The sequence below is a fragment of the Neofelis nebulosa genome, chromosome 10 (genome assembly GCF_028018385.1).
Source record: "Neofelis nebulosa isolate mNeoNeb1 chromosome 10, mNeoNeb1.pri, whole genome shotgun sequence".
Taxonomy (NCBI): domain Eukaryota; kingdom Metazoa; phylum Chordata; class Mammalia; order Carnivora; family Felidae; genus Neofelis; species Neofelis nebulosa.
Window position 1 is genome coordinate 20,633,694 of NC_080791.1, and position 16,950 is coordinate 20,650,643.

Consider the following 16,950-nt stretch of genomic DNA (forward strand, 5'->3'; position numbering starts at 1 on the left):
CAACGGCTGACTGGTATTAAAACCAGACGGGTCAGTTGGAATACCATGACTGACCTAAACGAGAATGGCCTTGTTAGGACACCCGTATTCTCTGTACGCACTGGCACATAATGGACTGAGAGACAGCTGAAGAAACCAGGCACAAAAGACAAATCGCCCTTCTCATGCTTTAATCCCATACCCTGTGCTCCATTTATGGAGGACGCTTATCCGGTCCTTGCCATTCCCACAAGCAGAGCAGGTGAGGTTCATAATTATTCAGCCTCATCTCTGTGGAACCTTTATCAGGCAACAGAGATCCTACCATTAGGCCATGAGATACGACTATTTAGTTCTTAATCACATAAAAATGAAATCACGTAAGAAAAAGCAAACCACGCAAATACATGAAAGCCATTTACTCCTGGCAAATTCTTCAGGGTCCCAGGTGCTGGGGTTCATAATTTTCCCTGATATCAGAGAACCAAGGCAGGGATAGTAGGGGCTGGGTGTCAGAATAGTCTTGGTGGCCTTAGCCAACAGCAACAGCTTTAAAAAAACTTTTCTCCCCCCATAATTTGGTCTCAATCTTCTTGTTTTCTTCATGTAAATGAAGTGACCCAGTCAACCATGATTCTAGAATTATTGTAATATCTATGTAAGCTGACAACTGTTCCAAAATCCCTTCACAAACCCACGCAGAGCGGGCAGGATGCGTGGGCTTGTACACGGGTGGGAATGTAAATGATTTCATGATTTCATTACGCTTTACTGAATCCCCCAGCACCCAACTGTTACACCTCACTTGTAGCAGAAGTGCTGGGGGCAAGACCGAGGCTGGTAGAACAGTAGGTAAGGCTGGGCATGAGAATCCTAACAGGAAAACACCCCACAGGGAAAGAGGCTTCTGACTAGGTCCTCCTTTCTAGCAGGGTCTGGCACCTGGCACCGTTTTGGCACTGGGGAAGGGAGCAGCCTGACAAGGTCCACGTGGAACAGCCTCAAGGTTTTCCCCCATCAGACACTTCTCCCCGCTCTCCCCAGGATCGAAGGAAAGTGCATGGTGAAGGAGTGAACCAGTGAGATATTTGAACGGTCATCCCGTGAGCGTGTGGCCAAGCCGTCAGGATGCAAATCTCCTGCCTTGAGTTCCGGGCTGTGTGCTTTTAAGATTTGAGCCCAGTTAGGACACAATCCCAGAGGCTGGTCCCTTGCCAAACCTAAAGGGTTGTCCTGGGCAACTTCACACTTGAGGCTGTTAAGCAGTCTTTTAGGATACGCAACAGCCTATTTTGGGTAAAACAGAATAGCCACGACCTCTTAAGTCTTCTAAATCTCCTACTTCATACCCATGAGGTAGAGGCAAGAGCCTCCAGTCAAGGAGAAGCCTCCACCCGGGTTGTACTTTGGGCAAAAGCTCTCCTCCAGGTGTAGAAGAAGGTTGACAGGTTCTGCCTGGGGGATTTCATTTAGCTGTGGGAAGAGGTGATGGAGGTCTGGGCAAGTCAGGGAGACTCCCTAGAAGAGGTCTCCCTGAGCTGACGAGAGGGCTTCTCCTAGCCCGTCCCCGGGGAAGGGCTGAATGCACATCTCCTCCCACGGGAACCGAGCTAGGAGGTCTTTTCTGAGTGGGTCCTCTGATGCCTGATTAAGTGATAGCCCCTGCTGAAGCTCTTTCCGCAGGTAGAGCACGTGAATGGTTTCTCGCCAGTGTGTGTTCTTTGATGCCGGACGAGGTGGTCCCTCCGACTGAAGCTTTTCCCACATTCGTTGCACCGGCAGGGCCTCACCGAGGCGTGTCCCCTGAGGTGCTTGGCGAACGCGGCGCTGTGGTTGAAGCACCGCCCGCACTCGCTACAGAGGTAGAGCTCCTCTGCCGCGTGCGTCTTCCGGTGCGCCAGGTACCGCCTGTGGTCACTGAAGTCCTCTCCACACTCTCCACACAGGTAGGGTTTGCCCCCAAGGTGGATTCTTTGGTGTGTCGTCAGCACGGATTTCTGGCTGAAGCTCTTGCCACAAATAGTACAGAAGAAGGGTTTTTCCCCCGTGTGTGTCCTCTGATGCCGGACAAGGTCCGAAGTCCAGCGGAAGTGTTTTCCGCAATCGTCACATCTAAAGGGTTTCTCAACGGGAGGAGTTCTCTCAGGCTGGACCAGAGGGGAGGTCTCATCCAAATTCTTCCGGTTTAGGGGAAATTTATAAGCAGTGCCCATTTTGTGAACCTTCTGGTGCCTGGCAAGATGTGAGCTCCGCGTGTAACTTTTCCCACACTCCATACACTTATATGGTTTCTCTCCCGTGTGAGTTCTCAGGTGTCTAACAAGGTGGGAGTTGCAAGTGAAACTTTTTCCACATACAGGGCAGTCGTGGTGTCTCCCTAACAGAGGGCAGATAGGCATGGTTTCCCGAAGATTCGATAAACTATTGACTTGAGAAGTATTTGTACCAAAGCTTCTCTCGTTAGGTCTACTTGGATCATCCTCAAAGACTATTTCCCAGTCTGGAGTCTGGTGGATTTCTGGATCTCCCAAAATAGATCTGTGTATATCCTCCAAACTTACATCTTCTTGCTCAAGGTACTCTTCCTCGTCTTCACTCCTGTCTCCTGTAGAGAGGGTGAGAGGCGAAAAGGGGAAATTACAGAGGTTAACGATGCTTTCTACGCAATGGCGGGGTTTTTAAAGTCTTGGGAAGGCGAGACCAGAGAGAGAGAAGCCCACATTTCACACCGTAGAGGCTGGGAAAGAAGGAAATGACCAGTCAGCTGAATTCTGTCATGTGCCAGGCACTTTCTGATAGATTATCTCGTGCTGTCAACAAGCCTTAGTATGGACAAAGATTATTATCCTCGTTTCAGAAACGTGAGGACCGAGAATTTAAGTGACCTGCTTAGTAAATGACGAGAGCTGCAGTTCCAAAGTTCCGTGTTTTTTTTTTTTTTTATCTTTCACCACGTTGCACGACATATCCCTCACACGAATGACGGGAGGGGAAAGAGAAGGGTGAGGACAGAATCTGGCATTCAGAGGCAGACGGGGGGAATGGCCAACAGGTTGGAAGAACCAATGGGGGGGGTGCCCCAGAGGGGGAAGGGGACTGCCAGCTCTGCAGGGAGAGATTCCTTTTGTCGTTCCTCACCTGTGTAGGTAAAACTCAGGATTTCTGGCTCTTGAGGCTCTTGAGGCTCTGGGATATCTGGGACCAAAGGCTCTTCCTCTCTAACGTGGGAGATCTCATCTAGTCTGGGGATTGGAAACGCTGCTCAAGAGAGGGAAAGCGGGACATTACGATCGGTTCAGCAATGCCCTGCGCTAAGAGCAGACCTCTTCTGCTGGGTAGACTATAGAACAAGCGTACAGCCTGATCAGTGGGCCACAGCTGGTCTTTTAGCTTGAGCACCTCTCACCAAATCCTGCACATTTCTTGCCCTTCACCTGCAACTCAATAGTCGTACGACTGCTAATGCTCTCTCCTTCCCCGCATTCAAGTAAGCAGATCACCCTTCTACTGCTGGCTTCAAAACTCACACGCTGCCTCAAATAGACTAGAGCTGTCATGTTGTCATTTTATTTTCTTGTTACAAGTTTCCAACCACTTTCTAAGCCTCTTCTCCTCCCTTGAACTTGAAAGATACCATCTTCCTTAGCTAATCCTTCAATCTCATCGGTGGGGGAGGCGTAAGAGAAAAGTGATGCATCCGGTCTAGGGTCTAAGACCCACCCTGTCCCCCCGCACCCTCCTCCTTGTAATTTCCAACAGGGAAAGACTTCTGTGCTCAGAACCCTCTAGAAACACTTGAAATTCCTTACACAAAGAGACCACAATTCCACAGTCTTCCTCCAAGACATATTCTCCATAGAACTCTTTCTGTGTTGGATCCATATCGCTCCACTGGTCCTGGGAGAAGCACACAGCCACGTCCTTGAAAGTTACCAATCCCTGAAATGACACAGGCTTCAGTGAAAACGGGATGCTTCCTGGAGCCTCCTATTTCATTCCTGGGGTGAAGGTTATGCCAGGAGACAAAAGGGACTCTCGCGGGACTCTGGGCTCCCTTTCAGGAAATCCGTGTCATCCTCGGCTGCTGCTCCCCGACTTCCTACTTTTGCATGGGCCCTGCTCTGTGCCCTCCGGTCCCCCTGCTTTCTCTAAGGGCCAGCCTCTGCTCTTCTTCAGGAGCATATTGGTTAAAATACAGGAGAAGTCTTCAAAGTCATCATTAACTCCCTATTTGAGGCTTTCGTGCCACCTACATTTCTGCAAGAATTCACCTTTTCTAGAAAGCTTTCCCTGACCGACCTCCTCTGGGCACCCCTATCGTTCACACAGTCGACCCAGCACGCGCGGGACCCCTTCCTGCAGCTAGGCTACGATCTGCGACCACGGGTGAACGCTACGGCTTTTCTCTCCAGCCTCACAGCGTGGCCACGGTGACAGCTCCGCACAGGCCACGGCCTGACCGAATGCGGTCCCAGGAAGGGGATTCCACACAAGTTCAGAAATCATTTCTGCAGCACAGTGGCCATTCTGACAAACGACTACCAAGTTTACTCCTGAGAAAACAAAAACAAGCCCTCAGTCAGCAACTCACTCAAGGTGTGCTGGAGTATTCCAAAATAATCGCATTCGGTTAGTCCCTCTCTCTGGGCGGCGGCAAATAAAGAGGCTCTGGAGCCTGACGGGCTGGCCGCGACAATTATGATTTATCTCGTCACATGCAGCTCCTCCCGCCGCAGACACATCTAGAACCGAGAGCTTAAACTGACAAGGAGAGCGGGAACGGGCGTCCTGCCTGACCTGAGGGTGCTGAGGTGTGAGCTAATGCCTGCTGCTTCTTCAAATTCTGTGTGGCACAGAGGGAAACGAGAGCACACCTGTGAGAGAGCAGTAAGAAAGGCAACCATCTCTGGGTTTCCAGGGCTCCTCTCTTCAGGAAGGTCTGGGCCCTGTGGCACTGGAACCTCTGAGAAGAAAAGGCGGCGGCGATCAGCAATAGGCAGCCCCCCCCCCGCCCCCCTCCCAATAACTGGCAGGCAGCTCTCATCATCTCTGGTGGGAATCCAGAAACTGGCCTAAGGGCAGCTCGGGTCATCCCAATGCCGCCACCTGGAACACCACTGGCAGGCCAAGAGAACCACCAAGAATACTGCCATTTCAGCTCGGCTCTGTTTTCTGGGGGACTCTAACTAGTACGGTCTCCCCTCAACGCCCCGGATTCTGTGATTTATTCCCACGATGCTCTACCTAGCCTCCTCAGTAGAGGGGAAATAGCGCCCTTCCCGCACTCTGCCCGCCACAATGCCCCCTTTCTGCTGAGGCTTCCCACCGCTCTGCTGCAGGGGCTGAAATTCCAGTTCGTGGCACACGCTCGGCTCTTCCGGTGGCCCCAGGTCTGGGCTCTGCGTGGTTTCCTCGTGGGACTCCTCAGGAGTTGAGGTCTGCACAGCGTTCTGCAGCTCGTTAGGTGATTCGGGCTCTGCTCCTGGATGCACCGTCTCCTCTGACAGGACTTCCTGCCCATGAACATGGACAGTCACCTGGGAAGGATTCCAATTTCCAGTCAGCATGGAGTCCAGAGGAAAGTCTCAGTTGTCATCAGGGCTTATTTTAGGAGAAGCTGCCAACAGAAAAACTCCCAGAGGGTCCCAGAGGAGGAGGAGATGCTCCAGTCCCGCTGGGGCATGCAAGGGCTGTCGAAGGCTACCCTCACCAGGACAAAGCAGGGACATTTGGACACTGCACCGCTTGCTCAGTTCCCTCAAGCCTGCCTTTGTCACCCAGGGCTCTGAGGTGCCCGTCCTTCCCATCCCCACCTCTCCCACCTGCAGCTTTCTTGCTGTTTGTTTCCCTCTCTTATTGTCCTGGGAAGAGAGGGGGCCCCTGTGACCGAGCATCTAGGAGAACCTCTGAGGAAGTCACAAAATTGGCCTCCTCAGGAACTGGAGGTTTGACATTCACAGAAAGGAAAACCAAAGCCTTACGATCCTTGGGTGCTGAGGTCTCTAAGGTGGTCCCAAGGCAGGCGTTTCAAAAACCAGAAAGACACACTCACTCACTCACTCACACACACAAACACACGAACACACACAGCATACACACACTCTGCCCCATACAGATGCAGGTGCAACCCACAAGCAGAGCCAATTAGTTTTAAAGGGTAAATTATGGGGGCCCTGTATGCCCTGCCCCCAAATCCATCCTTCCAGCAAAAGTCCCCCTCCACATCACACAGATCAGGACTCCCCCTCCTCACCCACCGCCTTGGTCTCCTGGGTTGTTTCTGCAAACCCTCCACCAGCGTCACGGCCTCCTCGCCACTCTCTGGCCGCTGGCCCCGCACCCAGCTCTGTAGTTCTCCGGGCAGGACGGTAAGGAACTGTTCCAGCACAAGCAGCTCTAAGATCTGCTCCTTCGTCCGCCTTTCCGGCCTCAGCCACTGATGACAAAGTTCTCGCAGCCGAATGAGAGCTTCTCGAGGGCTTGCTGCTTCCTGGTAGCGGAAGCGCCGGAAGTTCTGGTGTGAGGTCTCAAGCACAGGGTCATCTCTCTGTAAGACAGACTCTGGCCTACAGGTGAAATCGTCTTCCAATTTCACCATCAGGATTCCCTCTTCTTCCCAAAGATCCTGGTCCTCTGGTTCCAAGGCTGTAGCCATTGTTCGGCTCTGGGGGTGCGGAGGGGTCTCACACCATCTAGAGCTCACAGTGTCATTACCCCCCCGTCTCAGCCTGGGCACCTCAAGGAGTTTCTCCCAAGGGACCTGGGGCAGAGAAGGAGAGACAGACAACCATATAAGCATGAGATCACACACAGGGACAACGCTTCTGAGTTCAACCATAACCCTGCACGCACCACACCTCCTCAAACTATTAAATCCCCTGCCCCTCGTCTTCACAGCCATCAGCCCTAAATAGATTTGGTTGAAATAAGACGATCTATGCCTGAAGGTATGTTCTCTTACCCCTTTTCCCAGGCCAGGCTCACACCCCACAGACAGAGAAATAGAAAAAAAGGCATCTCTACTTCATGAAACCCGTGAGCCGGCGAGGACAAAGGACACGGTTAATCACCCGCTGGAACAGGTATACTGCCCACCATCCGTGTTACACACACGTTTACGTACGCACCAGGATGTATAGTCTGAGAAGAGACACCTCAGCCAGGCTAAAACAGATGGGGAGGCCTTTATGAAGGTTCATTTTGCACGGACTCGCTTGGTATTAATGCCGCTGAACAGTGGGGGGACTCTCGGCGACTAGAGGGGCAGACCGCATGAGGCAACAGCGAGGAAAGCCACTTGCCCAGTGGCTGGCACAGAGGCACTCCCAAAAGCACCCTTCCCCTTATCAAGGCGTCTTCATGGAAGACCTCCAGACCCAGGTGTTCAAAACTGAATTTGTCACGCGTGCTCCCAAATCGACCTCTCTTGCCGGGATCCTGTCTCGGCTGCGATCGTCACTTCTTAAGGTAAACACTCAACTTTGTGACCTTTGGACTCCACTCTGACTCTTCCCCATTGCTTACAGCTCATTAAACCAGTTCTCCCTCTTAAGCCTCTTAGATCTATTTCCTCCTCCTCTTTCCCACAGACTGCTTTGGTTTGGGCCCTCCGCTCTCCCCTGGACTCCTGCCAGAACTCCCCAACTGGGATCCCTGCAGTGCTGGACCAGGAGTAAAGTGCAGCGTAATTATGGTGGAGCTTTTTGCAAAACAAGTATCACACCATCACTCTTCTGGATACTTTGATTTAGTCGACTGAGGCAACCGTTATCTTTAGAAACGGCACACGAAGTTCTGATGTGCCTCGCGGCCGAGAAAACATCTAGGGTGTGTAAGGTAAGGAGCGAGGGCCCTGGCGTCAGACTGCCAGGGTTTAAATCCGGGCTCTACCGTTTCCCAGGGGTGAGGCCACCGTTCAGTTCCTACGTTCCTTCTGCCTGTTTCCATTCACGGCTCGGAGGGAAGAATGGCATCCATCCGACAGCGCGACGACGAGGGTTAAACGTACCCCAAGCTGTGAAGGGCTTGGATGAGCGGAGGCACCCCAATGTTAACTATTATCTTTCTAAATTGTAGTCCCAACCGCACTGCTCACATTTGAAAACACTTCTGTCGGGTAGATCAGCTCTAAAATCCTTGGCACGGCACGTGAAGCTCTTCACCGCCAGCCCTCAGCTGGTTTTTCAAGCCTCATATCCTACCCTTTTCTGTGTCTCACGGACTGAAAAGGGTGCACCGCTCATCTCCTGAAAGGGGGGGGGGTCTCTTCAGGCCACCATGTCTGCAGGAAGGCTGCTCCCCTGGGGCTGCAGGGTGCGCTCCCCTCTTCCTCATTCCCGTGATTCACACTTTGGGTACTTACCGGTCCTTGTCTGCATTGCTCCAACTGCCTCCGGATTGGTTACCTTCAAGTTAGCACTGACGGGCTCTCAAGAGTGACTGGCACTCTTGACAAACGTGGTCCCGTCCCCTCCCTATTTAAAATCTTTAGTCATTCTTCCTTGCCTTGTAAGTGACAGACAGACTTCTAAGTATTACATATCAGGCTGACTTTCATCTTGTTATTCCTTCTGCCCTCCTCACACAGACACACACTTTGTGCGTGCGTGGGAAGCACCAAAAGCCCTCTGCGCTTTGGCTTGAGAACATGTTCCTTGCGATTCTTTACCCTTCATTGGGTTAAACCGCTTAGGAGACAGCTCATGCTTTATGCGTTCTGAGAGGTTTCCTTTGATCCCATTCCCCCTATCCTGAAAACAGGTGGAAACCACTGTGCTTCTACAGCAAACTGGGCACAGCTCTAACACGCTGGCGGTGGTATCATACAGCCAGTGTCTGTCCTCCCGATGTCACGCCTTGAAGTCAGGGACTGTTCTCCATCAGTCTCCAACACACGTAACGAAGCGCTCAGTAAGCGCATTTAAAGAAATAAACCTCCACCTCACAAACTTTTCGTCCTACTTTTTGTCAGGAAGAGTCCACCTTCCCCTCCACTTTCTTATTCATCAATCTCGCTAATCCCACCTTCTAAATGCCTTTCAAATTCATCTCTCCCGTCCGCTGTCACTCCCCTGGTTGAGCCATTCTGAGCCACTGAAAAAAGTATTAACAGGACCTTCTGAACATAACCCTCTCCTACACCACACTGGCACTTAACACGCACTTGTTAAGCAATGAACAACTTGCTTCAAGTTTTACCAGTGTTCCTGGTCCTGCCCCCTCCAGACCACTCTCCACATGCAACCTGAGGGATTCTTCATTTTCTAGTCTTTTTGGGCTTCATTACAAGTCTCAGTGAACAATCCACTGTTAACAGCTGGGTCTAATGTCATGCTGCCCATTAAATGGAGTTTCACTTCAATGACATTACTTATTATCTCAGGCTCAAATAGCTTTTCATTCATTTGTGCTTTTACTTCACGTCCATGATCTTCAAACATCCACTACAGATTTTCATAGCCTGTTCTAGGCAGGCCCATAATTTCTACATCTTTACGTGGTAATTTTCCTACCAACTGAATCTGTCTACCTCATGGTGGTCGGTTCTCTACGGGGCTTGTAGTTTTTTAAAATTCTATGCCCCTCTTCAGTAAGATTATTTTCTTTGGGAGTCCTGAGAGAAGATGGAATTGATGGTCTTTGGCTTAACGAAGGGATCTCTATTATCTTCAGAGTCCAAGAATCCATGCCCAGGGAGGCAGACTAGGAAGCTCTCCTTGTTTCCACGTGGCAATAGCTACAACAGATTGTCTATGGATTCTACCAAGTCCGCATGGAAAGAAGCATTCCTGCTCTCACAGGGCGGTACTCTCCACCAAGAAAAAGGAACGGAACAGCGCCACATAAAACCTGTCTTTAAATGCTCTTCAGAAATCAGGAATTGATGTTTCCATTGCTTGTTTTGGATTTACTTTGGCAGCTTAGAAATTGATGAAGGCAAACGGATCGGCAACAGCGGGATGAAGGAAGAGAAGTCAAGGGGCAAGGGATGGGAAGGAATGGGAGGCAGGCGGTGCTGTGGAAAGATGCGCGTCCCAGCCCCACATGGTCAAGTGACTGGAGCAGCTCTGAGGGCTTCGTGAGATGACACACACAAGAGCCCTCGTAAAGGGGAGAGCCTGCTGCAGGAACTGCTTTCCTAACTCCCAGGATTAGCTGAGCTCTGGGAGCTTATGAACTAAAATGTGCTGTGCAAATGTCAAGTGTCCTTATCACAAACAGAAAATGGACACTATTTTATTCTGCAGTTCGTAGGATATGCTACACTGCCCAGTCGGCCTTGCAGTTTATTGCCCTTGCTTTTCTAATACCTTCCCTCAAAGTCTGTCCTTGGAAGGGCTCCGCGATGACCTATAAAAAGCGAACAGGACTATATAGACAGAAGCCAGACCAGGAAGAGCAAAGCTTGGTTCCTGAAGGCTCTGAAACAATGTCTGCAGAAGAGCTTCACAAGCCTAGGGCTGGGCAGGCTCCATGACACAGTCTCTTGAGTACGTTTCTGGGGTATAGGGAGTGGGACTGGGGAGATGTGGAAAAGGAAAGCGCTCTCTCCAATCTTTGGTACAATACCTATGTCCCTTATCTAAATGAGTCACGTGCCACTGAAGGCTTTAACTCCATTCTATTGACAACAGAAAACGGTAGGCAATGAAGGGACATCTGGTTCCCTACCTTACAATGTTACTGCTTCAGGAGATCTTTCTGGACCCTAAATGACAAGGCTTGTGGTCATATAGTATCTACTTAATAGAGAAATACTCATTTATCGGCAAATAGTCTTCAGAAGTAGTGATCAGAGAGGTTCAAATGATCGTATTTAGCAGACCCCTATTTCCCCTCCTGTTGCCATTCTTATTTTTTACCCTAATGCTGGCCTATAACCTGGAAAACTGGTTATGTCTGCTCTCTGGGCCGAGCCAGACCATGCCACTGCTCCTATTGTTCTAGAATAGAAATCAACTAATAACATTTGTTAACTGCCCTGTGCTAATGCTGTATTCTTGTTTAAAACTAAAGATTATCTAGTATGATCCTTCTACTGAAAAGATGATCTTTTATTGCCAATTGTCCTATATACAATTGTCCGTGCTTTCCATATAAGTATCACTGGCCATGTGATACTCCCTAAGTCTTGGTCTCAATTTCAAAATGTGGCTAATACTATCTACTTTACATGGTTGTTTTAAGGAGTAAATGAAGTTACATATAGAATCACTTCAGCACAGAGCCCAGGACAGAGTAAATGTTCAATATATTTTGTTCTCTTTCCTTCAAATTGCTTTAAATCATTTTGTGAAGAAGGCAAGATTTAAACGTTGAACAAGCAAACAGTCCTTTATTTCATAATTCCAAAAAAATTTTTAAATGCACAGGAAAAATCTTGGTCTGTTTACCATTATATCAAAAGTAAGGTGTTATAGGGGCACCTGGGTGGCTCAGTCGGTTAAGCGTCCGACTTCAGCTTGGCTCATGATCTCATGGTTCGGGGGTTCGAGCCCCGCGTCGGGCTCTGTGCTGACAGCTGAGCCCGGAGCCTGCTTCAGATTGTGTTGTCTCCCTCTCTCTCTGCCCCTTCCCCACTTGCGCTGTCTCTCTCTCCAAAATAAACGAACAAAAAAAATAAATAAATAAAAAGTAAAGTATTATAAGGAGTCCTTGTTTTGAAAGACTTACAAGCTAAGATTAAATAAGATCCTTGGAACACAGATGGGATGGAAACTCAAAGACAGGTTCTCTACTGATCAGTGCTTCTACTTACCAATGTCACAGTCCTGTCTCCTCCCTGTAACTGGGAGGAGGCAATTTGGGGCAAGCCCAGTTAATACACCTGCTAAGTTCCTTGAAAATTTAACCCAGAAGGCCAAAGTAATGAAAGGGAACGCATTCATGGACTTTTGGCCTTCTAATGCATCGTGAGCAATATGCTTCAAACCACGTTTAAAAACGATTTCTTTTTAAATATTTTTGCCATTTAGGGGTGCCTGGGTGGCTCAGTTGGCTAAGTGCCCGACTTCGGCTCAGGTCATGATCTCACGGTTTGTGGGTTCAAGCCCCGCATCGGGCTCTGTGCTGACAGCTCAGAGCCTGGAGCCTGCTTCAGATTCTGTGTCTCCCTATCTCTGCCCCTCCCCTGCTTGTGTTCCGTTTCTCTCGCTCTCAAAAATAAACATTAAAAATTTTTAATATTTTTGCCATTTAAATATTTCTTTCCTTCAGCATAATATATCTGAGTAGCAAGGAGAGAAGTGGCTCAAAGCTTACTGCAATGGGTTTCAAAGATACAGCATGAGTCGGAGTGAAGGAGAAGATAGGAAGAAACAAAGCCAAACAAGTCAGTGGCAGTGGGTGGTACAGGGAAACCAGTGGAAGCTAAGATGTGAACATCTTCTGCCCTGAAATTCTACAGACCTTGTGGTTAGTTAGGATCAAGGTATAGAGTGGGTGGAAACATGTCATCGAGAGTCGATGGATGTAAACACAAATAATGTAAAATATAGCTATAAATACCATAGCAATTCACTTTATTTTTAATGAAAATGTTTCCTACAGGCCCAGGGGCAGTGTTGGGCCGCTGGCTGCTCTGTCTTTGGAGGTGGGTGATCTGTGTTCCACCTCCTCAAGATGCGTCATCCTGAAAATGGGAATGATTCTCCACCTAAGGGCAGAGAGCTGGGTCATCTTTTGAGAAACCATCGTGCTTCCGGATGGTGACAGAGGGGCTTGGAGAAGAACGAGGATATACGGCTTCTTTATTGAATACGTGGGCCACAGAGTATTAGCCTAAGATGGTGAAAGGGATTTATTGGAGAGTTCAGATGGGCTAAAGGCCAAAAACAGATTTTAAGAGTCCACAATTGAGGAGCTGGCCATCATGACAGTGGTGAGCCTCCACCATGAAGCTAAGTTTTTATATTTAAATTTTTCTTAATGTTTATTTATTTTTGACACAGAGAGAGAGAAAGAGAGAGAGAGAGAGAGAGAGAGAGAGACAGGACATAAGTGGGAGAGGGGTAGAGAGAGAGGGAGACACAGAATTCAAAGCAGGCTCCAGGCTCCAAGCTGTCAGCACAGGGCCAGACGCGGGGCTCGAACTCACGGACTGCAAGATCATGACCTGAGCCGAAGTCAGACGATCAACTGACTGGGCCACCCAGGCACCCCGAGGCTTTTTAACCTTAAGGGTTACCTAGAGGTGGTTAGTGGCTTTAATAATGCAGGTCAATCTATATGCTTCGGTTTAAAACAGAACATCACGAGGGCGCCTGGGTGGCTCAGTCAGTTAAGCATCTGACTCTTGGTTTTGGCTCAGGTCACCATCTCCGTTTTGTGGGTTCAAGCCCCACAGGCTCTGTACTAACAGTGCAGTGCCTGCTTGGGATTCTCTCTCTCTACCCCTCCCCCCGTCTCTGCCTCTCTCAAAAATAAATAAATAAATAAATAAATAAATAAATAAATAAATAAATCTAAAAATAAAAAAATCACAAACTAATCTGAAGTGGGAAAAGGGCAGTCATCATACCTGACACCCACCCTGATGAGGGGGGGCAGCCAGGGTTAAACTAGCTGTATCCAATTCATTCCTATAATAAACATGGTCAATGCCCATCACACAGGCAGTGAGAGGAACCATTATTTAATGAAAAATAACAGGATAATATATTTTATAAATAGGGCTTTTGGCCTGAGGAGTAAATATGGGTAATTCAGAACAGTCAATTCAAAAATCATGTTATTATGCTTTTAGTTTTGTAACTGATACTCTGTCAAAAGACCCTTTGCTTTGTATCTAGAGGACTTCCTTCTGGCATTGCCCAAGGCTCCCTTGCTTATGACGAGATGGTGAAAGATGGGACCCACGCCTGCCAGACCAGAGGAACTGGAGGAGTAGCAGGCTTCCACCGAAGATTAAATCAAAGTAGAAGGTCCAAAGTAGAAGGAATCCCAGAATGGCATTCTTGCTGTGGACACAGTTTAGTGTCTTTACCTCCCCGCTGTGAGCCCTGTCCCAGAGGGCAAGGACCTCTTTATTCCTTTTTATATTCCAAGTGCCTAACACTTTGTCAAAGGCTTGGCAGAAAAGGTACTCAATAAACAGCTGCTGAATTTTATTAAGCTATTTCTCTTACTCCAACATGGATACAGATGCACTAAAATTCAGAATCAACGGGTGCCGGGGCTTCTGAGTAATAAACCACTCATAGGGACAGTTACAGGAATTTGGCATTGACATTAATCCCAATCTCCCGGGCGAATCAGGTGGCATAGCCATATACTGCTTTACTATGTGGCACAGGACTAGTGGAGAGAAACCTCTTCAAAGGGAAAAGAGAGTAGGGGATGGGGTTATCCATTCTCCAAGTATCTACTGAGCATCAATGGTGCATCCCACACAACTCAAGGTGCAGGGCAGAGAAAGACGAGAAAAACACTGGCTCTGACCTTAGAGAATTTAATAAGCAGTTAAGGTATAGCAGGACTTCAGCGCACTAGCGACTCACAGCAAAAACCTAAATATGGATACAAGCTATATGGAAGCTCCTAACAAGAGAATTAAGAAAATCAAGGGAAAAACTCATCAATATTTCATCTTCCAGTTGGCATAAGATAACTAGCATTTGGAGGTTTTTTGTTTTTTTTTTAAGCTCACATTCTTAATTTTAAAAACGAAAGAACTCAGTGGTTAAGTTATCCACACAAGATCATATTACTAGCTTCTAGTGCAGAAGGTAAACACACAGGTCTTTTGATCGCCCAAACCACTGCACCGCTTATGTGAAGATTGGCCAAGGGCAGCGGTGCTCAGTTTGAGAAACCCAAACCAGCAGCACAAACACCTAAAAACTTGTCCGAAATGTGCAAATTTTCAAGCCCTGGCCCCGCCCTATGATCAGAAACTGTGGGGGCCATCTGTTCAACAGACCCTCCCTTCAGGTGCTTAAGACGCCTGATAGGTTTGAGAGCCGGTACCTAAGGCAAAGGAAGTAAAGCTGAGGTTCAAGCAGAAAGGATCCAACTTTTCCAGTGCTGGCCAAATTTAAAGGAGGGTTTGCAAAAGCCAAAAGAGCCTAGGACTGTTGTTTTCTGCCTGTGCCAAATTAACTGGGAAAAAATGTTGTAAACCTGTAACTTACCTCATCTGTACCGCTTGTAACACCCAAGAGTCCCTCACATCATGTAAACCTTGCTGTGCCCTTGAAATGACTGTCTACTGCAAAATAGTGCTTAAGAGTGCAAAAGGGGTATAGCTGGAGGAGAAAGGGGGGGAAAGATGATGAATCCCAGGTATCTGGTCCAAAGAGGAAATATCCCCTTCCTCCCTCTGACGCTAGAAGAGTCCCAGCAGAAAGTTACCCAAAACAAATGGCCCCAAACCCTAAACCCTAACTGCTTGGCTGACACATACTTCCCACCAACATGCCTCCCAGTGCCTTCCTCACAGCCTTTCTGAAGTGGCTTTCTGGATCAAGGCCCATGGGGCAACTTGGGAGAGAAGGTGGGGGGAGAAGGAGGACTCCACTAGCTTTCTGTGGCTCCTGAGTAAGGCTGCCCTGAGTGTCACCTGCCAAGTGTGGACAGAGAAAGAGTAACAGTTCTAACCCTAACTTCCAAGGGAGAGCCTGGATGTGGCAGTGCTCTCCAGGACCCAGGTGGTCAAAAAACCGCTAAGGTTAGGAGCCTACCCATGACAGACAAGGAAATCAAAGCGCCTGGGACACAAGAATATCTAACGCCCAGAAAAACAAAAATTCGCCTTACACCTGAGAGGGCGGATCCATGGCATACAAACTAACAAACTTTTGGTCAAACCGGACAAGCAGCAGAGGCCTATGTACTCCTGCGGAGGGTAACGGTGGTGTTCAGAAGTGTCAAAACTGGCTGTTAGGGGTTGGGGGCAGGGAAGTTGCAAGTGGAGACACAAGCTACTAGCTTGAGGGGAAGCTTGGGGTCGGTCACAGTGGGGGCTGAAAAGCCACAAGCCAGACGATGTCCAAGGGTGATAAGATCATGGGTGAGTGTGTGTGTGTGTGTGTGTATGTGTGTGTGTGTATGTGTGTGTGGGGGGGCGGGGGTTGGTGGTGGAAAGAGATGGGGCTTGCCCGGGCCAGGAGCCTGCCGGGGGGTGCTGTGGGGGGGCCTCTAACAATCTGAAAGACTGGGTGAGAAAAAGCTACGGGAACTAAAGGGGCCTAGACCACTCCTCCCTCGGTTCCGGGGGGCCAGTTGGCGCGGAAGCAATGGGAGGTACGAACTAACTACGTTTCTGCAGGCCTCAGGAGGGGGCGGAGGGCGGTGGCTGCACCGAAAGAAGCCCAAAGCGCCATCCGCGTCCCCGGAGGTTCTCGCTCCTGCCACCAGGAGCCCCGGGGACCACTACGCCTCGGCCCCCTCACTATACTGCCGCCGCCCCTTCTCCAGGACAGTGCGATTTCCCCAGACTCGGGGGGGGGGGGGGGGGGCGGGGTCTCCGACCTCTCCCTCTCTTCCCCGCCCTGCCCAGCCCGGCTCAGCGCGATCGGGCCCGGCCCGGCCCGGCCCAGCCCCTCAGCACTCACGGCTCCGACTGCTCCGGCGGCTCCTCCCCTGCCCCGGCTTCTCCCCCACCCACTCCCGGCCGAAGCAGCGCCGCCGGATCCGAGCCGCGCGGGGCCTGGCGGGTCGGAACACGTGGGGCCTTTGCGCCCGGAACCGGAAGCTGCGCTTGGCCCCGCCTCCTCGCGGCTGGAGCCCTTCTAGGCGCCGGGAGGTTTGGTGTCTCTGTGGGCGCCGCGCAGGAAGAGACCCAGAGAGTCGCGGGGGAAAGCCTGGGGCCGGACCCCTTCCGCCCGCGCGCCCCGCTCCTGCGGCCCGCAGCCCTCGGTTTGCACACACGCAGGCTTTTCTCTGTTTTTGATCTTTGCTTTGATTTTGGCGTCTATGCGTCTACTCGTTTTTCTTGATTGTCCGCGAAGCACGGTTGCTAACAGCAGTTTT

General features: G+C 49.8%; 1 protein-coding gene across 5 annotated transcripts; it reads right to left on the reverse strand.

Moving 5' to 3' along the window:
• Positions 1-383: 383 nt before the first annotated feature.
• On the reverse strand, positions 384-16,643 carry ZNF202 (zinc finger protein 202). 5 transcript variants are annotated; one of them, XM_058687128.1, is made up of 7 exons: positions 16,533-16,643; positions 6,233-6,739; positions 5,306-5,516; positions 4,854-4,942; positions 3,789-3,918; positions 3,118-3,237; positions 384-2,584 (listed from the first exon to the last, which is right to left on the reverse strand). In XM_058687128.1, exons 2-7 carry the CDS (start codon positions 6,632-6,634, stop codon positions 1,590-1,592), a joined length of 1,947 nt encoding a protein of 648 aa, XP_058543111.1. In that variant the 5' UTR covers positions 6,635-6,739; positions 16,533-16,643; the 3' UTR covers positions 384-1,589. The 5 variants fall into 5 exon arrangements, with proteins under 5 accessions (XP_058543111.1, XP_058543110.1, XP_058543112.1 ...); XM_058687127.1 differs by lacking the exon at positions 16,533-16,643 and adding an exon at positions 11,373-16,406; XM_058687129.1 differs by lacking the exon at positions 16,533-16,643 and adding an exon at positions 8,342-11,042.
• Positions 16,644-16,950: the final 307 nt, after the last annotated feature.